The 16837-nt window shown below is 46.1% G+C and overlaps 1 protein-coding gene across 2 annotated transcripts in view; it reads right to left on the bottom strand.

The window, feature by feature from the left end:
• LOC124031626 (rho guanine nucleotide exchange factor 3-like) overlaps nucleotides 1-16837 on the bottom strand; it is a 155781-nt gene extending 138944 nt beyond the window's left edge. Inside the window, exon 1 of one of the 2 annotated variants that reach the window (XM_046343103.1) lies at nucleotides 16371-16837. In XM_046343103.1, coding sequence (XP_046199059.1) covers nucleotides 16371-16405 — 35 coding nt within the window. In that variant the 5' untranslated portion in view covers nucleotides 16406-16837. The remainder of the gene's footprint in view (nucleotides 1-16370) is intronic. The other variant, XM_046343106.1, reaches the window with a different exon arrangement.

Below are 16837 nucleotides of genomic sequence, written 5' to 3'. Positions count from 1 at the left end.
GCGCCCCTGCGTGGATTATCGAGGGCTGAATGACATAACGGTTAAGAATCGTTATCCGCTTCCCCTTATGTCATCAGCCTTCGAGATTCTGCAGGGAGCCAGGTGCTTTACTAAGTTGGACCTTCGTAACGCTTACCATCTCGTGCGCATCAGAGAGGGGGACGAGTGGAAAACGGCGTTTAACACTCCGTTAGGGCATTTTGAGTACCGGGTTCTGCCGTTCGGTCTCGCCAATGCGCCAGCTGTTTTTCAGGCATTAGTTAATGATGTTCTGAGAGACATGCTGAACATTTTTGTTTTTGTCTATCTTGACGATATCCTGATTTTTTCTCCGTCACTCGAGATTCATGTTCAGCACGTTCGACGTGTTCTACAGCGCCTTTTAGAGAATTGTCTCTACGTAAAGGCTGAGAAGTGCTCTTTTCATGTCTCCTCCGTTACTTTTCTCGGTTCCGTTATTTCCGCTGAAGGCATTCAGATGGATTCCGCTAAGGTCCAAGCTGTCAGTGATTGGCCCGTTCCAAGGTCACGTGTCGAGTTGCAGCGCTTTTTAGGTTTCGCTAATTTCTATCGGCGTTTCATTCGTAATTTCGGTCAAGTTGCTGCCCCTCTCACAGCTCTTACTTCTGTCAAGACGTGTTTTAAGTGGTCCGGTTCCGCCCAGGGAGCTTTTGATCTTCTAAAAGAACGTTTTACGTCCGCTCCTATCCTCGTTACTCCTGACGTCACTAGACAATTCATTGTCGAGGTTGACGCTTCAGAGGTAGGCGTGGGAGCCATTCTATCCCAGCGCTTCCAGTCTGACGATAAGGTTCATCCTTGCGCTTATTTTTCTCATCGCCTGTCGCCATCTGAGCGCAACTATGATGTGGGTAACCGTGAACTGCTCGCCATCCGCTTAGCCCTAGGCGAATGGCGACAGTGGTTGGAGGGGGCGACCGTTCCTTTTGTCGTTTGGACAGACCATAAGAACCTTGAGTACATCCGTTCTGCCAAACGACTTAATGCCCGTCAAGCTCGTTGGGCGTTGTTTTTCGCTCGTTTCGAGTTTGTGATTTCTTACCGTCCGGGTAGCAAGAACACCAAGCCTGATGCCTTATCCCGTCTGTTTAGTTCTTCTGTGGCTTCTACTGATCCCGAGGGGATTCTTCCTTATGGGCGTGTTGTCGGGTTAACAGTCTGGGGAATTGAAAGACAGGTTAAGCAAGCACTCACGCACACTGCGTCGCCGCGCGCTTGTCCTAGTAACCTCCTTTTCGTTCCTGTTTCCACTCGTCTGGCTGTTCTTCAGTGGGCTCACTCTGCCAAGTTAGCTGGTCATCCCGGTGTTCGAGGCACTCTTGCGTCTATTCGCCAGCGCTTTTGGTGGCCGACTCAGGAGCGTGACACGCGCCGTTTCGTGGCTGCTTGTTCGGACTGCGCGCAGACTAAGTCGGGTAACTCTCCTCCTGCCGGTCGTCTCAGACCGCTCCCCATTCCTTCTCGACCATGGTCTCACATTGCCTTAGACTTCATTACCGGTCTGCCTTTGTCTGCGGGGAAGACTGTGATTCTGACGGTTGTCGATAGGTTCTCTAAGGCGGCACATTTCATTCCCCTCGCTAAACTTCCTTCCGCTAAGGAGACGGCACAAATCATTATTGAGAATGTATTCAGAATTCATGGCCTCCCGTTAGACGCCGTTTCAGACAGAGGCCCGCAATTCACGTCACAGTTTTGGAGGGAGTTCTGTCGTTTGATTGGTGCGTCCGTCAGTCTCTCTTCCGGGTTTCATCCCCAGTCTAACGGTCAAGCAGAGAGGGCCAATCAGACGATTGGTCGCATACTACGCAGCCTTTCTTTCAGAAACCCTGCGTCTTGGGCAGAACAGCTCCCCTGGGCAGAATACGCTCACAATTCGCTTCCTTCGTCTGCTACCGGGTTATCTCCGTTTCAGAGTAGTCTGGGTTACCAGCCTCCTCTGTTCTCATCCCAGCTTGCCGAGTCCAGCGTTCCCTCCGCTCAAGCGTTTGTCCAACGTTGTGAGCGCACCTGGAGGAGGGTGAGGTCTGCACTTTGCCGTTACAGGGCACAGACGGTGAGAGCCGCCAATAAACGCAGGATTAAGAGTCCAAGGTATTGTTGCGGCCAGAGAGTGTGGCTTTCCACTCGCAACCTTCCTCTTACGACAGCTTCTCGTAAGTTGACTCCGCGGTTCATTGGTCCGTTCCGTGTCTCCCAGGTCGTCAATCCTGTCGCTGTGCGACTGCTTCTTCCGCGACATCTTCGTCGCGTCCATCCTGTCTTCCATGTCTCCTGTGTTAAGCCCTTTCTTCGCACCCCGTTCGTCTTCCCTCCCCCTCCCGTCCTTGTCGAGAGCGCACCTATTTACAAGGTACATAAGATCATGGACATGCGTTCTCGGGGACGGGGTCACCAATACCTAGTGGATTGGGAGGGTTACGGTCCTGAGGAGAGGAGTTGGGTTCCGTCTCGGGACGTGCTGGACCGTTCACTCATCGATGATTTCCTCCGTTGCCGCCAGGATTCCTCCTCGAGTGCGCCAGGAGGCGCTCGGTGAGTGGGGGTACTGTCATGTTTGTCATTTATTATCATGTCTTGTCCCTGTGCTCCCCATGCTATTCGTTTCCCTCTGCTGGTCTTATTTGGTTCTTTCCCTCCTTCTATCCCTCTCTCTCCCCCTCCCTCTCTCACTCTCTCGCTCTCTCTTCTCTCTATCGTTCCGTTCCTGCTCCCAGCTGTTCCTATTCCCCTAATCATCATTTAGTCTTCCCACACCTGTTCCCGATCCTTTCCCCTGATTAGAGTCCCTATTTATTCCTTTGTGATCCGTTCCTGTCCCGTCGGTTCCTCGTTTTGTATTCACCATGCTGTGATTGTGTTTCGCCATGTCCTGTCGTGTTTTTTGCCTTCATCAGATGCTGCGTGTGAGCAGGTGGCTCTATCAACTACGGCCTGCGCCTACCCGAAGCGACCTGCAGTCTGTGGCCGCTTCTCTAGTTATTCCCCTCTACAGACTAGAGGATTTTTGTTATTCCCTGTTTGGATTTAAATAAACTCTGTTTCTGTTAAGTCGCTTTTGGGTCCTCTTTCACCTGCATGACACAACTTGCCTACCTAGTTAAATAAAGGTGAAATAAAAATAAATAAAATATATACAGTGGGGAAAAAAAGTATTTAGTCAGCCTCCAATTGTGCAAGTTCTCCCACTTAAAAATATGAGAGAGGCCTGTAATTTTCATCATAGGTACACTTCAACTATGACAGACAAAATTAGAAAAAGAAATCCAGAAAAACACATTGTAGGATTTTTACTTAATTTGTTTGCAAATTATGGTGGAAAATAAGTATTTGGTCACCTACAAATGAGCAAGATTTCTGGCTCTCACAGACCTGTAACTTCTTCTTTAAGCGGCTCCTCTGTCCTCCACTTGTTACCTGTATTAATGGCACCTGTTTGAACTTGTTATCAGTATAAAAGACGCCTGTCCACAACCTCAAACAGTCACACTCCAAACTCCACTATGGCCAAGACCAAAGAGCTGTCAAAGGACCAGCACCAGGCTGGGAAGACTGAATCTGCAATAGCTTGGTTCGAAGAAATCAACTGTGGGAGCAATTATGAGGAAATGGAAGACATACAAGACCACTGATAATCTCCCTCAATCTGGGGCTCCACTCAAGATCTCACCCCGTGGGGTCAAAATGATCACAAGAACGGTGAGCAAAAATCGCAGAACCACACGGGGGGACCTAGTGAATGATTTGCAGAGAGCTGGGACCAAAGTAACAAAGCCTACCATCAGTAACACACTACGCCGCCAGGGACTCAAATCCTGCAGTGCCAGACGTGTCCCCCTGCTTAAGCCAGTACATGTCCAGGCCCGTCTGAAGTTTGCTAGAGAGCATTTGGATGATCCAGAAGAAGATTGGGAGAATGTCATATGGTCAGATGAAACCAAAATATAACTTTTTGGTAGAAACTCAACTCGTTGTATTTGGAGGACAAAGAATGCTGAGTTGCATCCAAAGAACACCATACCTACTGTGATGCATGGGGGTGGAAACATAATGCTTTGGGGCTGTTTTTCTGCAAAGGGACCAGGACGACTGATCCGTGTAAATGAAAGAATGAATGGGGCCATGTATCGTGAGATTTTGATTGAAAACCCCCTTCCATCAGCAAGGGCATTGAAGACGAAACATGGCTGGGTCTTTCAGCATGACAATGATCCAAAACACACCGCCTGGGCAACGAAGGAGTGGCTTCGTAAGAAGCATTTCAAGGTCCTGGAGTGGCCTAGCCAGATCTCAACCCCATAGAAAATATTTGGTGGGAGTTGAAAGTCTGTGTTTCCCCAGCAACAGCCCCAAAACATCACTGCTCTAGAAGAGATCTCCATGGAGGAATGGGCCAAAATACCAGCAACAGTGTGTGAAAACCTTGTGAAGACTCGACCTCTGTCATTGCCAACAAAGGGTATATAACAAGGTATTGAGATAAACTTTTGTTATTGACCAAATACTTATTTTCCACCATAATTTGCAAATAAATTCATTAAAAATCCTACAATGTGATTTTTTTTCTCATTTTGTCTGTCCTAGTTGAAGTGTACCTATGATGAAAATTACAGGCCTCTCTCATCTTTTTAAGTGGGAGAACATGCACAATTGATGGCTGACTAAATACTTTTTTGCCCCACTGTATATACGGTATATATATATTTTTTTTAATCACTTCATTACTCAAAAATTATCATGCATATATTTTAAAAACCTTTTTGAGGGCAATATTTACTGTTAAATTTGAATAAATGTTTTGTTGACGTTGTTTTGTCTTCACTTTTGTTTATTGTTTATTGCACGTGCTTTGGCAATGTCAACACGTTTCCTATGCCAATAACGCCCCTTTGAATTGAGAGAGCGACCGAGAGGGAGAGGGAGGAGGAGAGAGGTAGCAAGAGCTCCTGTCTGCAGTATGTTATGATCTGACAGAATGCCACCAATTCACCCCTCCTCTCCACACTCCCATCCCTTTATCCCTCATTCCCTCCCCTCTCGCCCCACAGTTCCATATCAAAGCGTTGGCCTAGCTCTCAGGTTTCAGTCTGAGAAAGTCTCTCTTCACAGCAGCAGAATATGACGTATTATGGGATAGAGGCCAGTCCACGGCCCCGGCAATACAGGGCTATCCAGTGTCTGGGACCCTAGGCTTCAAATGTGTTGCAGGGGAGAAGACGTCTTATTTTAGGATTATGCTCTATGGCTATTTGTCTACACCTGCTAAAGTCATTAGATGCAGTCTCGGCCCTATAGCTGCAACACTCACAGTCTGGGTTCAATAATATCACGGTCGGATTAGGAGCAGAAATTAAAGAAGGGCTTTGGATGTAAAATAATATGATTGAATTGAATGGCTGGATTGACTGAATGTGTATCTTCATAATATACATTTTCATTCCTCAGTATGCATGTGTGTGTGGGTAGAGCCTGTTGGATGTTGTGAGTGTTTGAGTAAGCATGAGCATGAGTGGGTGTACGCATGTGTGTGTGTGTGTGTGTGTGTCAGCAGGTCTTCCAGCCCAGACCCAAGGGTGCTGCTCTCACACTTTCCAACAACACACACTTTCCGTTCTGCAGCGAGGGAAACTGACATCTAAACACTTCCAGCACAAAGACACACACACACACGTGTTGGCAGACAACTACAGCAGAAAGAGGCATGGCTATAACCTGCCCTAATCTCAGGTCTGTTGTATGCGCATACAGTACCAGTCAAAAGCTTGGACACACCTACTCATTTAAGGGTTTTTATTTATTTTATTATTTTATACATTGCAGAATAATAGTGAAGACATCAAAACTATGAAATAACACATATGGAATCATGTAGTAACCAAAAAAGTATTCAACAAATGAGATTATTCAAAGTACCCACCCTTTGCCTTGATGACAGCTTTGCACACTCTTAGCATTCTCTTAACCAGCTTCATGAGGTAGTCACCTGGAATGCATTTCAATAAACAGGTGTGCCTTGTTAAAAGTTCATTTGTGGAATTTCTTTCCTTCTTAATGTGTTTGTGCCAATCAGTTGTGCTGTGACAAGGTAGGAGTGGTACACAGAAGATAGCTCTATTTGGTAAAATACCAAGTCCATAGTATGGAAAGAACCAAATGCACATCGAAATGTGTGTTATAGATCTGTCATTCACATTGAAAGAAAGTCTAAGAAGCGGTAGATCTGTTCTATGTGCCCTATTTCTATGCTTCCCATTCTTAAAGCTGCAATATGTAACTTTTTGGGTGACCTGATCAATTGCACTTAGAAATGTGTGTTATAGATCTGTCATTTGCATTGAAGGCAAGTCTAAGAAGCAGTAAATATGTTATATGTGCGTTAATGCTATGCTTCTTATTCTTAAGTTAAATTTTTGCATTTTTTACTTTCGGTTTTGTACAGCAGCTGAAAATACAATATTTTTGTTTATGGATAATGTATTTCACAGCGGTTTAGATGGTACAATGATTCTATACACTATACGTGCTTGTTTTGTCACAAACTGAAACAAAAGAATTTGCAACCAAAAAATGCCAGAGCGATTTCTGCATAGTGGATCTTCAACAGTGCATTTGACAATGGGTCAATTAATTGTTTTTATTTATGTTTTATTTGTATTTATTTTGAGCTCTTTTCTCCCCAATTGGTAGTTAGTCTTGTCCCATCTCTGCAACTCCTGTATGGAGTCGGGAGACGTGAAGGTTGAGAGCCATGCATCCACCGAAACACGACCCTGCCAAGCTACACTGTTTCTTGACACACTGCTCGCTTTACCCGAAAGCCAGCCGCACCAATGTATTAGAGGAAACACCATACAGCTGGCACCGTATAGCCACATGGAGTCGCTAGAGTGCGATGGGACAAGGACAGCCCAGCCGGGCCTCCCCTAACCGGGACATGTGTTCTGCGGCTGGTTGGACGTACTGCCAGATTCTCTAAAACTGCGATGGAGGCGGGTTATGGTAGAGAAAATAATATTAAATTCTCTGGCAACAGCTCTTGTGGACATTCCTGCAGTCAGCATGCAAATTGCACACGCTCTCAAAACTTGAGACATCTGTGGCATTGTGTTGTGTGACAAAACTGCACATTTGTATTTTATATTGTCCCCGGCACAAGGTGTACCTGTGTAATAATCATGCTGTTTAATCAGCTACTTGATATGCCACATCTGTCAGGTGGACAGATTACCTTGGCAAAGGAGAAATGATCACTAACAGGTGTCACGTTCTGACATTTATTTCCTTTGTTTTGTCTTTATTTAGTATGGTCAGGGCGTGAGTTGGGGTGGGCAGTCTATGTTTGTGATTCTAGGTTTTTTCTATTTCTGTGTTTGACCTGATATGGTTCAGAGGCAGCTGTATATCGTTGTCCCTGATTGAGAACCATATTTAGGTAGCCTGGGTTTCACTGTTGGTTTGTGGGTGTTTGTTTCCGTGTGAGTGTTTGTCGCCACACGGTACTGTTTCGGTTTGGTTATTTCACGTATTCATTTATTGTTTTTGTATTTCATAGTGTTCAGTGCTTTTTAAAATTAAAATCGGCATGAACACTTACCACGCCGCATCTTGGTCCGATCCTTACTCCTCTTCAGACGAAGAGGAGGAAATCTGCCATTACAACAGGGATGTAAACAAATGTGTGCAGAAAATTGGACAGAAATAAACTTTTTGTGCATATGGAACATTTATGGGAACTTTTATTTCAGCTCATGAAACATGGGATTAACACTTTACATGTTGCATTTATATTTTTGTTCAGTGTAAAAGCGCAATATTTGGTACAAAAATCGCAAATAAGATTTTCTGCCCATATCATGCAGCCCTAGTATTTGAGTGGCAGATGGCCTAGTGGTTAGAGTGTTGGGCTAATAAACAAAAGGTTGCTGGATTGAATCCCTGAGCTGACAAGGTAAAAATCTGTACTTTTTCCCCAAAACAAGGCAGTTAACCCACTGTTCCCCGGGCGCTGAAGATGTGGATCTCGATTTAAGGCAGCCCCCCACACCTCTCTAATTCAAAGGGGTTGGTTTAAATGCAGAAGACACAGTTCAGTTGAATGCATTCAGTTGTACAACTGACTCGGTATCCCCCTTTCTGTTAGTAGCAGTGTACCATAGTTGGCAGGGAGGGACAGATTCACACTGCCCACAACCTCCTCCCTGTAACTGCTAGGAGGACCAGCCCCAAGCCCCAGACCAAGATACTGTATATCATTGAAACACCACAATGTGTTCTCAGAACTCCGTCTGCCTCCATTTCCTGTGGGAACACAGCATTTACTCACTCTACAACACATATGGTTCAAGGGCAAAGGACAACCCCATCAAATTAGCTATTATATAATGATAATAGTATATAATACTATAGTAATAAGACACTTTATCAACTGAGGCACTACATAGAGACTGAATGCAACATGAGCAGAATTAATTTCTTCCTCATTAAGGATAGCAGGGCATAATAGGGGCGACATAATCTTGATTGTTAGAACATTCCCTTTCACTTGAACCTAATAGAGAAGTGTTGTAACAGTAACTGTGAAAAGAATCTCCCTTTCTTTCCAGAGAGAAATGCTTTGTCCATTGGTTCCTTGAGATTTGTAACAGAAAATGAATAAATACAGTATATGGGGATTGTTTTTAAAGAGGGGAGTGGAATACTGTATTACAGACAGCTACTAAACACACTGCCACCTTCTGCCCTACAAGTGAGAGAGATGGCGATCGAGGGAGAGAGGGTAGAGAGGGTAGAGAGGGAGGGAGATGGTCCAGTCCTCCGCAGAAGGTTTCCAGCAGCACTCCCACTACCACTATGCAATCAGGCATGCACACAATCTCCCCGAAATCTGCCATTACCTCACTGGCCATGCTGAACTCAGTGAGTGAACTTGTGTGTGAGTAAGAGATAGAAAGTCCCTATCTACCCTGGGGCAAATAGAGACAGAGAGAAACCATACAAGTAGAGGCTGACTGTGAGAGGACTGAGCTGAGGGAAGCCGGACAGAGTGAGAACTTCTACCATCTGTAGAAAACACAGGGAAGGACTCTGTGTCATGTTTGTCATTTATTATCATGTCTTGTCCCTGTGCTCCCCATTCTATTCGTTTCCCTCTGCTGGTCTTATTAGGTTCTTTCCCTCTTTCTATCCCTCTCTCTCCCCCCTCCCTCTCTCACTCTCTCGCTCTCTCTTCTCTCTATCGTTCCGTTCCTGCTCCCAGCTGTTCCTATTCCCCTAATCATCATTTAGTCTTCCCACACCTGTTCCCGATCCTTTCCCCTGATTAGAGTCCCTATTTCTTCCTTTGTGTTCCGTTCCTGTCCTGTCGGTTCCTTGTTTAGAATTCACCGTGCTGTGATTGTGTATCGCCCTGTCCTGTCGTGTTTTTTGCCTTCATCAGATGCTGCGTGTGAGCAGGTGTCTCTGTCAGCTACGGCCTGCGCCTACCCGAAGCGACCTGCAGTCTGTGGCCGCTTCTCCTGTTATTCCCCTCTACAGACTAGAGGATTTCTGTTATTCCCTGTTTGGACATTTCCTGTTAAGGATTCAGGATTTGTCGTTTTCTGTTTGGACTTGAATAAACTCTGTTTCTGTTAAGTCGCTTTTGGGTCCTCTTTCACCTGCATGACAGAAGGAACCGACCAAGGAATGGACCCAGCGACTTCAGACGCTCGTTACACTGCCGTCAAGATCCAAGGAGCCATGCTCGGCAGACACGAGCAGGAATTGTCTGCTGCTCGCCATGCCGTGGAGAACCTGGCCGCTCAGGTTTCCGACCTCTCTGGACAGTTCCAGAGTCTACGTCTCGTGCCACCTGTTACTTCCTGGCCTGCCGAGCCTCCAGAACCTAGGGTTAATAACCCACCTTGCTACTCCGGGCAGCCCACTGAGTGCCGCTCCTTTCTCACGCAGTGTGAGATTGTGTTCTCTCTCCAACCCAACACATACTCTAGAGAGAGAGCTCGGGTTGCTTACGTCATTTCACTCCTTACTGGCCGGGCTCGAGAATGGGGCACAGCTATCTGGGAGGCAAGGGCTGATTGCTCTAACAAGTTCCAGAACTTTAAAGAGGAGATGATTCGGGTTTTTGACCGTTCAGTTTTTGGTAGGGAGGCTTCTAGGGCCCTGGCTTCCTTATGCCAAGGTGAACGGTCCATAACGGATTATTCTATTGAGTTTCGCACTCTTGCTGCCTCTAGTGAGTGGAACGAGCCGGCGCTGCTCGCTCGTTTTCTGGAGGGACTCCACGCAGTGGTTAAGGATGAGATTCTCTCCCGGGAGGTTCCTTCAGATGTGGACTCTTTGATTGCTCTCGCCATCCGCATAGAACGACGGGTAGATCTTCGTCACCGGGCTCGTGGAAGAGAGCTCGCATCAACGGTGTTTCCCTGCTCCGCATCGCAACCATCTCCCTCCTCTGGCTTAGAGACTGAGCCCATGCAGCTGGGAGGGATTTGCATCTCGACTAAGGAGAGGGAACGGAGGATCACCAACCGCCTGTGCCTCTATTGCGGAGTTGCTGGACATTTTGTTAATTCATGTCCAGTAAGAGGCCAGAGCCCATCAGTAAGCGGAGGGCTACTGGTGAGCGCTACTACTCAGGTCTCTTCATCTAGATCTTGTACTACTATGTCGGTCCATCTACGCTGGACCGGTTCGGGTGCTACATGCAGTGCCTTGATTGACTCTGGGGCTGAGGGTTGTTTCATGGACGAAGCATGGGTTCGGAAACATAACATTCCTTTCAGACCGTTAGACAAGCCTACGCCCATGTTTGCCTTAGATGGTAGTCATCTTCCCAGTATCAAATTTGAGACACTACCTTTAACTCTCACAGTATCTGGTAACCACAGTGAGACTATTTCTTTTTGATTTTCCGTTCACCGTTTACACCTGTTGTTTTGGGTCATCCCTGGCTAGTATGTCATAATCCTTCTATTAATTGGTCTAGTAATTCTATCCTATCCTGGAACGTTTCTTGTCATGTGAAGTGTTTAATGTCTGCCATCCCTCCCGTTTCTTCTGTCCCTACTTCTCAGGAGGAACCTGGCGATTTGACAGGAGTGCCGGAGGAATATCATGATCTGCGCACGGTCTTCAGTCGGTCCCGAGCCAACTCCCTTCCTCCTCACCGGTCGTATGATTGTAGTATTGATCTCCTTCCGGGGACCACTCCTCCTCGAGGTAGACTATACTCTCTGTCGGCTCCCGAACGTAAGGCTCTCGAGGATTATTTGTCTGTGTCTCTTGACGCCGGTACCATAGTGCCTTCTTCTTCTCCGGCCGGGGCGGGGTTCTTTTTTGTTAAGAAGAAGGACGGTACTCTGCGCCCCTGCGTGGATTATCGAGGGCTGAATGACATAACGGTTAAGAATCGTTATCCGCTTCCCCTTATGTCATCAGCCTTCGAGATTCTGCAGGGAGCCAGGTGCTTTACTAAGTTGGACCTTCGTAACGCTTACCATCTCGTGCGCATCAGAGAGGGGGACGAGTGGAAAACGGCGTTTAACACTCCGTTAGGGCATTTTGAGTACCGGGTTCTGCCGTTCGGTCTCGCCAATGCGCCAGCTGTTTTTCAGGCATTAGTTAATGATGTTCTGAGAGACATGCTGAACATCTTTGTTTTTGTCTATCTTGACGATATCCTGATTTTTTCTCCGTCACTCGAGATTCATGTTCAGCACGTTCGACGTGTTCTACAGCGCCTTTTAGAGAATTGTCTCTACGTAAAGGCTGAGAAGTGCTCTTTTCATGTCTCCTCCGTTACTTTTCTCGGTTCCGTTATTTCCGCTGAAGGCATTCAGATGGATTCCGCTAAGGTCCAAGCTGTCAGTGATTGGCCCGTTCCAAGGTCACGTGTCGAGTTGCAGCGCTTTTTAGGTTTCGCTAATTTCTATCGGCGTTTCATTCGTAATTTCGGTCAAGTTGCTGCCCCTCTCACAGCTCTTACTTCTGTCAAGACGTGTTTTAAGTGGTCCGGTTCCGCCCAGGGAGCTTTTGATCTTCTAAAAGAACGTTTTACGTCCGCTCCTATCCTCGTTACTCCTGACGTCACTAGACAATTCATTGTCGAGGTTGACGCTTCAGAGGTAGGCGTGGGAGCCATTCTATCCCAGCGCTTCCAGTCTGACGATAAGGTTCATCCTTGCGCTTATTTTTCTCATCGCCTGTCGCCATCTGAGCGCAACTATGATGTGGGTAACCGTGAACTGCTCGCCATCCGCTTAGCCCTAGGCGAATGGCGACAGTGGTTGGAGGGGGCGACCGTTCCTTTTGTCGTTTGGACAGACCATAAGAACCTTGAGTACATCCGTTCTGCCAAACGACTTAATGCCCGTCAAGCTCGTTGGGCGTTGTTTTTCGCTCGTTTCGAGTTTGTGATTTCTTACCGTCCGGGTAGCAAGAACACCAAGCCTGATGCCTTATCCCGTCTGTTTAGTTCTTCTGTGGCTTCTACTGATCCCGAGGGGATTCTTCCTTATGGGCGTGTTGTCGGGTTAACAGTCTGGGGAATTGAAAGACAGGTTAAGCAAGCACTCACGCACACTGCGTCGCCGCGCGCTTGTCCTAGTAACCTCCTTTTCGTTCCTGTTTCCACTCGTCTGGCTGTTCTTCAGTGGGCTCACTCTGCCAAGTTAGCTGGTCATCCCGGTGTTCGAGGCACTCTTGCGTCTATTCGCCAGCGCTTTTGGTGGCCGACTCAGGAGCGTGACACGCGCCGTTTCGTGGCTGCTTGTTCGGACTGCGCGCAGACTAAGTCGGGTAACTCTCCTCCTGCCGGTCGTCTCAGACCGCTCCCCATTCCTTCTCGACCATGGTCTCACATCGCCTTAGACTTCATTACCGGTCTGCCTTTGTCTGCGGGGAAGACTGTGAGAGCCGCCAATAAACGCAGGATTAAGAGTCCAAGGTATTGTTGCGGCCAGAGAGTGTGGCTTTCCACTCGCAACCTTCCTCTTACGACAGCTTCTCGTAAATTGACTCCGCGGTTCATTGGTCCGTTCCGTGTCTCCCAGGTCGTCAATCCTGTCGCTCTGCGACTGCTTCTTCCGCGACATCTTCGTCGCGTCCATCCTGTCTTCCATGTCTCCTGTGTTAAGCCCTTTCTTCGCACCCCCGTTCGTCTTCCCTCCCCCCCTCCCGTCCTTGTCGAGAGCGCACCTATTTACAAGGTACATAAGATCATGGACATGCGTTCTCGGGGACGGGGTCACCAATACTTAGTGGATTGGGAGGGTTACGGTCCTGAGGAGAGGAGTTGGGTTCCGTCTCGGGACGTGCTGGACCGTTCACTCATCGATGATTTCCTCCGTTGCCGCCAGGATTCCTCCTCGAGTGCGCCAGGAGGCGCTCGGTGAGTGGGGGGGTACTGTCATGTTTGTCATTTATTATCATGTCTTGTCCCTGTGCTCCCCATTCTATTCGTTTCCCTCTGCTGGTCTTATTAGGTTCTTTCCCTCTTTCTATCCCTCTCTCTCCCCCTCCCTCTCTCACTCTCTCGCTCTCTCTTCTCTCTATCGTTCCGTTCCTGCTCCCAGCTGTTCCTATTCCCCTAATCATCATTTAGTCTTCCCACACCTGTTCCCGATCCTTTCCCCTGATTAGAGTCCCTATTTCTTCCTTTGTGTTCCGTTCCTGTCCTGTCGGTTCCTTGTTTAGAATTCACCGTGCTGTGATTGTGTATCGCCCTGTCCTGTCGTGTTTTTTGCCTTCATCAGATGCTGCGTGTGAGCAGGTGTCTCTGTCAGCTACGGCCTGCGCCTACCCGAAGCGACCTGCAGTCTGTGGCCGCTTCTCCTGTTATTCCCCTCTACAGACTAGAGGATTTCTGTTATTCCCTGTTTGGACATTTCCTGTTAAGGATTCAGGATTTGTCGTTTTCTGTTTGGACTTGAATAAACTCTGTTTCTGTTAAGTCGCTTTTGGGTCCTCTTTCACCTGCATGACACTCTGAGAGAGCGAGAATTTGGAGGCGAGAGAGCTAATCCCGGGAAGGGGACGTGGAGCGGGAACCAGCAGAGGAGCAGCGCGGCCGTCAGTCCATATCAAAAGATGATTTTGTCTGACACATTGAAAGGGGATTAGGTTGGGGATTACTGGTGAGCACGCTCCGCTGGTCCTCTCCCCTGGCCTGGCTGGTCCCAAATGGCACCCTATTCTCTCCCTGGTCAAAAGTAGTGCACTGTGTCGGGAATAGGGTGCCAATTGGGACACGCGCCTGGGTTCACCCACTGCTGTTCTGTTCAGTTCACACCATGTGTTCACAGCCCCCCCAAAAAAACGTGACTTGCCCACATACCGGACAAATCCTGGTATGCACAAGTCCGAGACTGTGTAGACAACCAGAGTACTACCACAACTCAACTCAACAGTTGCCTCAAGAGCTGAGGCCTGAACAACTGCTGATTTAGAAAGATACAACAGGTGAAAAGCCAGTAGCCTCGTCCGTCGTGGTGGCTTTTGACTGCTTCGTATACCGACCGGAGCTTAGCCAGAGAAACATTCCTATTTCTCAATCAAAGACATCTAAAAGTGTATGAAAGGCAGAGGCTGATAAGAACAATCATACAGTTCCTTTATAGTTCATTTCTGTCATCATGTGACAGTTATAAGCACGTGGATGAGACAGAATAGAAAAGAAGGCATTCTGAGAACTGGAACAAATGGAATTGTGAATTAGAATCAGAACTCTCAGACAGTAGCTGGCATTCCTGAAGATTCCAACGATACAGGCAGTATCACAACCAGCTGTGATTGGGAGTCCCATAGGGCGGAGAATTGGCCCAGCGTCGTCCAGGTTTGGCCGGTGTAGGCCGTCATTGTAAATAAGAATTTGTTCTTTACTGACTTGCCAAGTTAAATAAAGGTTAAATAAAAATATAAAAAACAAGCCACAGAGAGGCATCAACACCTTGATGTTATGTTTGCTTTCCTAAAGACCACGAATGGGAGGACAAAGATGTGACAAAACATTACAAGTAGCAGAGGCCACCAGTGTCTGACCCTGAGGACTGACTCTGCTGGGTAAATAGACACAGACAGTAAATCACAGAGGACTAGGCAAACCTGAGTCATCAGCTACAGATACACTTCCTATTACATATTATTGTAGACTCACAGTAACTGAGTCTACAATATACTAACTGGCCATAGCACTACCCAACCTACTCAATGACTATGTTACTACAGAAGAATAAGAATATTACTCAATGTCACTCAGGTTCTAGCCTCTGCGACACCAGAGATAGTAGAGAAAGGAGGAGATAGGAATCGAATTAGGCAATGAATGGAGGAACGTATAACGCCCAGCAGATTATCGACCAATCGTGTTCACATTGTTATTCTAATCTGGTTAGGGTATGAGTGGAGAAACCTGCCGATTTTCCTCAAAAAAGTACATAATGCCAAGATTCCAAAGCTGTACGATATTACAGAGTTCATTTTCTCACATCTCATAAAAGATTTGTAATATTGTACATCTTGTTGACGAAATTCATGCTCATGTTGAGTTTTTGAGCTAGCGCCCAATTGACTCCAAGGTTTGCTGGTTTGCTTAATAAGGAATTAGAAATTATTTATACTTTTACTTTTGATACTTAAGTATATTTTAGCAATGTTACTTTTGATATGTAAGTATATTTAAAACCAAATACTTTTACACTTTTACTAAAGTAGTATATTACTGGGTGACTTTCACTTTTACTTGAGTAATTTTGTACTGAGTATTCAATACAATATTCAATACAATACTTTTACTGTGGCACCTAGAATCGTTTTTGCTCTATAAGCCAATATGTATTTCATATAACGTTATTTGCATTGGTGGCATTTATTTCTCATTGGTGGCATTTATTTCTCATTGGAAGACGTTTTAAAACCTAAATGTAATGCAAATGTCACTTAAATATGAACAAATATGAATCATTATTCATGTTTAGACAATTATTTTTCATATATTATTAATAAATACAGATTATTGACACCCTCTACTAATTAAGCAGAGGACTATTATTTAGAAAGGTTTGAAATTCCATGACCCGGAAATACATTTTTAGTGTCGCTGATGAGTTTCCTCAGGTTCAGGCAAGGTATAATTTAGCTCAAGTCAGAATATGGATATAATACTTTATGATGAAAACCTGTTTTTATTGACACTAGGCTGCAACATCACAATGTATCCCACGAAAAGTATCATATAATAACATCTTCGTAGTTGGTGTCGACTGTATGGATTAAGCAGTTAATGCAAATCCTATTGGTTCGGTTTCAGCTATCTACATAAGAAAGTTTGTATGATAGAAAAAACATCTTACCTTGAAACTTCTTTGTTTCCATTGCCTGTTTTCATGTGATTAGACGTGTTCCAACGTGATGTAGGTTATTCCCCCCAAAACTATCAAGTTATTGGAAAGAGGAAACAAGACTATGATCTTCTGTCGTCATACATAGACTGTAAACTCAAAACAGTCCGATCATAAAATCTGAATAAAACCGTTTTTTCGATTATAATTTTTAAAAAGTCGTCAATGGCAAACGTTCACTTTGACTCGTCAACATCTTCATCCATAACGCATCGCCCTTGAAGTAGCATAGCTTCGTTTTTTAACCATCAGGTTTTTGGTTTATTTTTTTTCTGTTGCTACAGTTGTTTCATGCGTTGACGCATCATGAAACACAGACTATGGTCCACTGTGGAAATGTAACGCCGCTTCAAGCACCGCCCATCAACAGTGTGTGTGTGTGCGAGAGAGCGAGAGACCAAGGTAAAATGTGTTTTATA

The sequence above is a fragment of the Oncorhynchus gorbuscha genome, linkage group LG03 (genome assembly GCF_021184085.1).
Source record: "Oncorhynchus gorbuscha isolate QuinsamMale2020 ecotype Even-year linkage group LG03, OgorEven_v1.0, whole genome shotgun sequence".
NCBI lineage: Eukaryota > Metazoa > Chordata > Actinopteri > Salmoniformes > Salmonidae > Oncorhynchus > Oncorhynchus gorbuscha.
The sequence above is the reverse complement of the archived record's forward strand: the minus strand, read 5'-3'. Positions and strand labels throughout refer to the sequence as shown.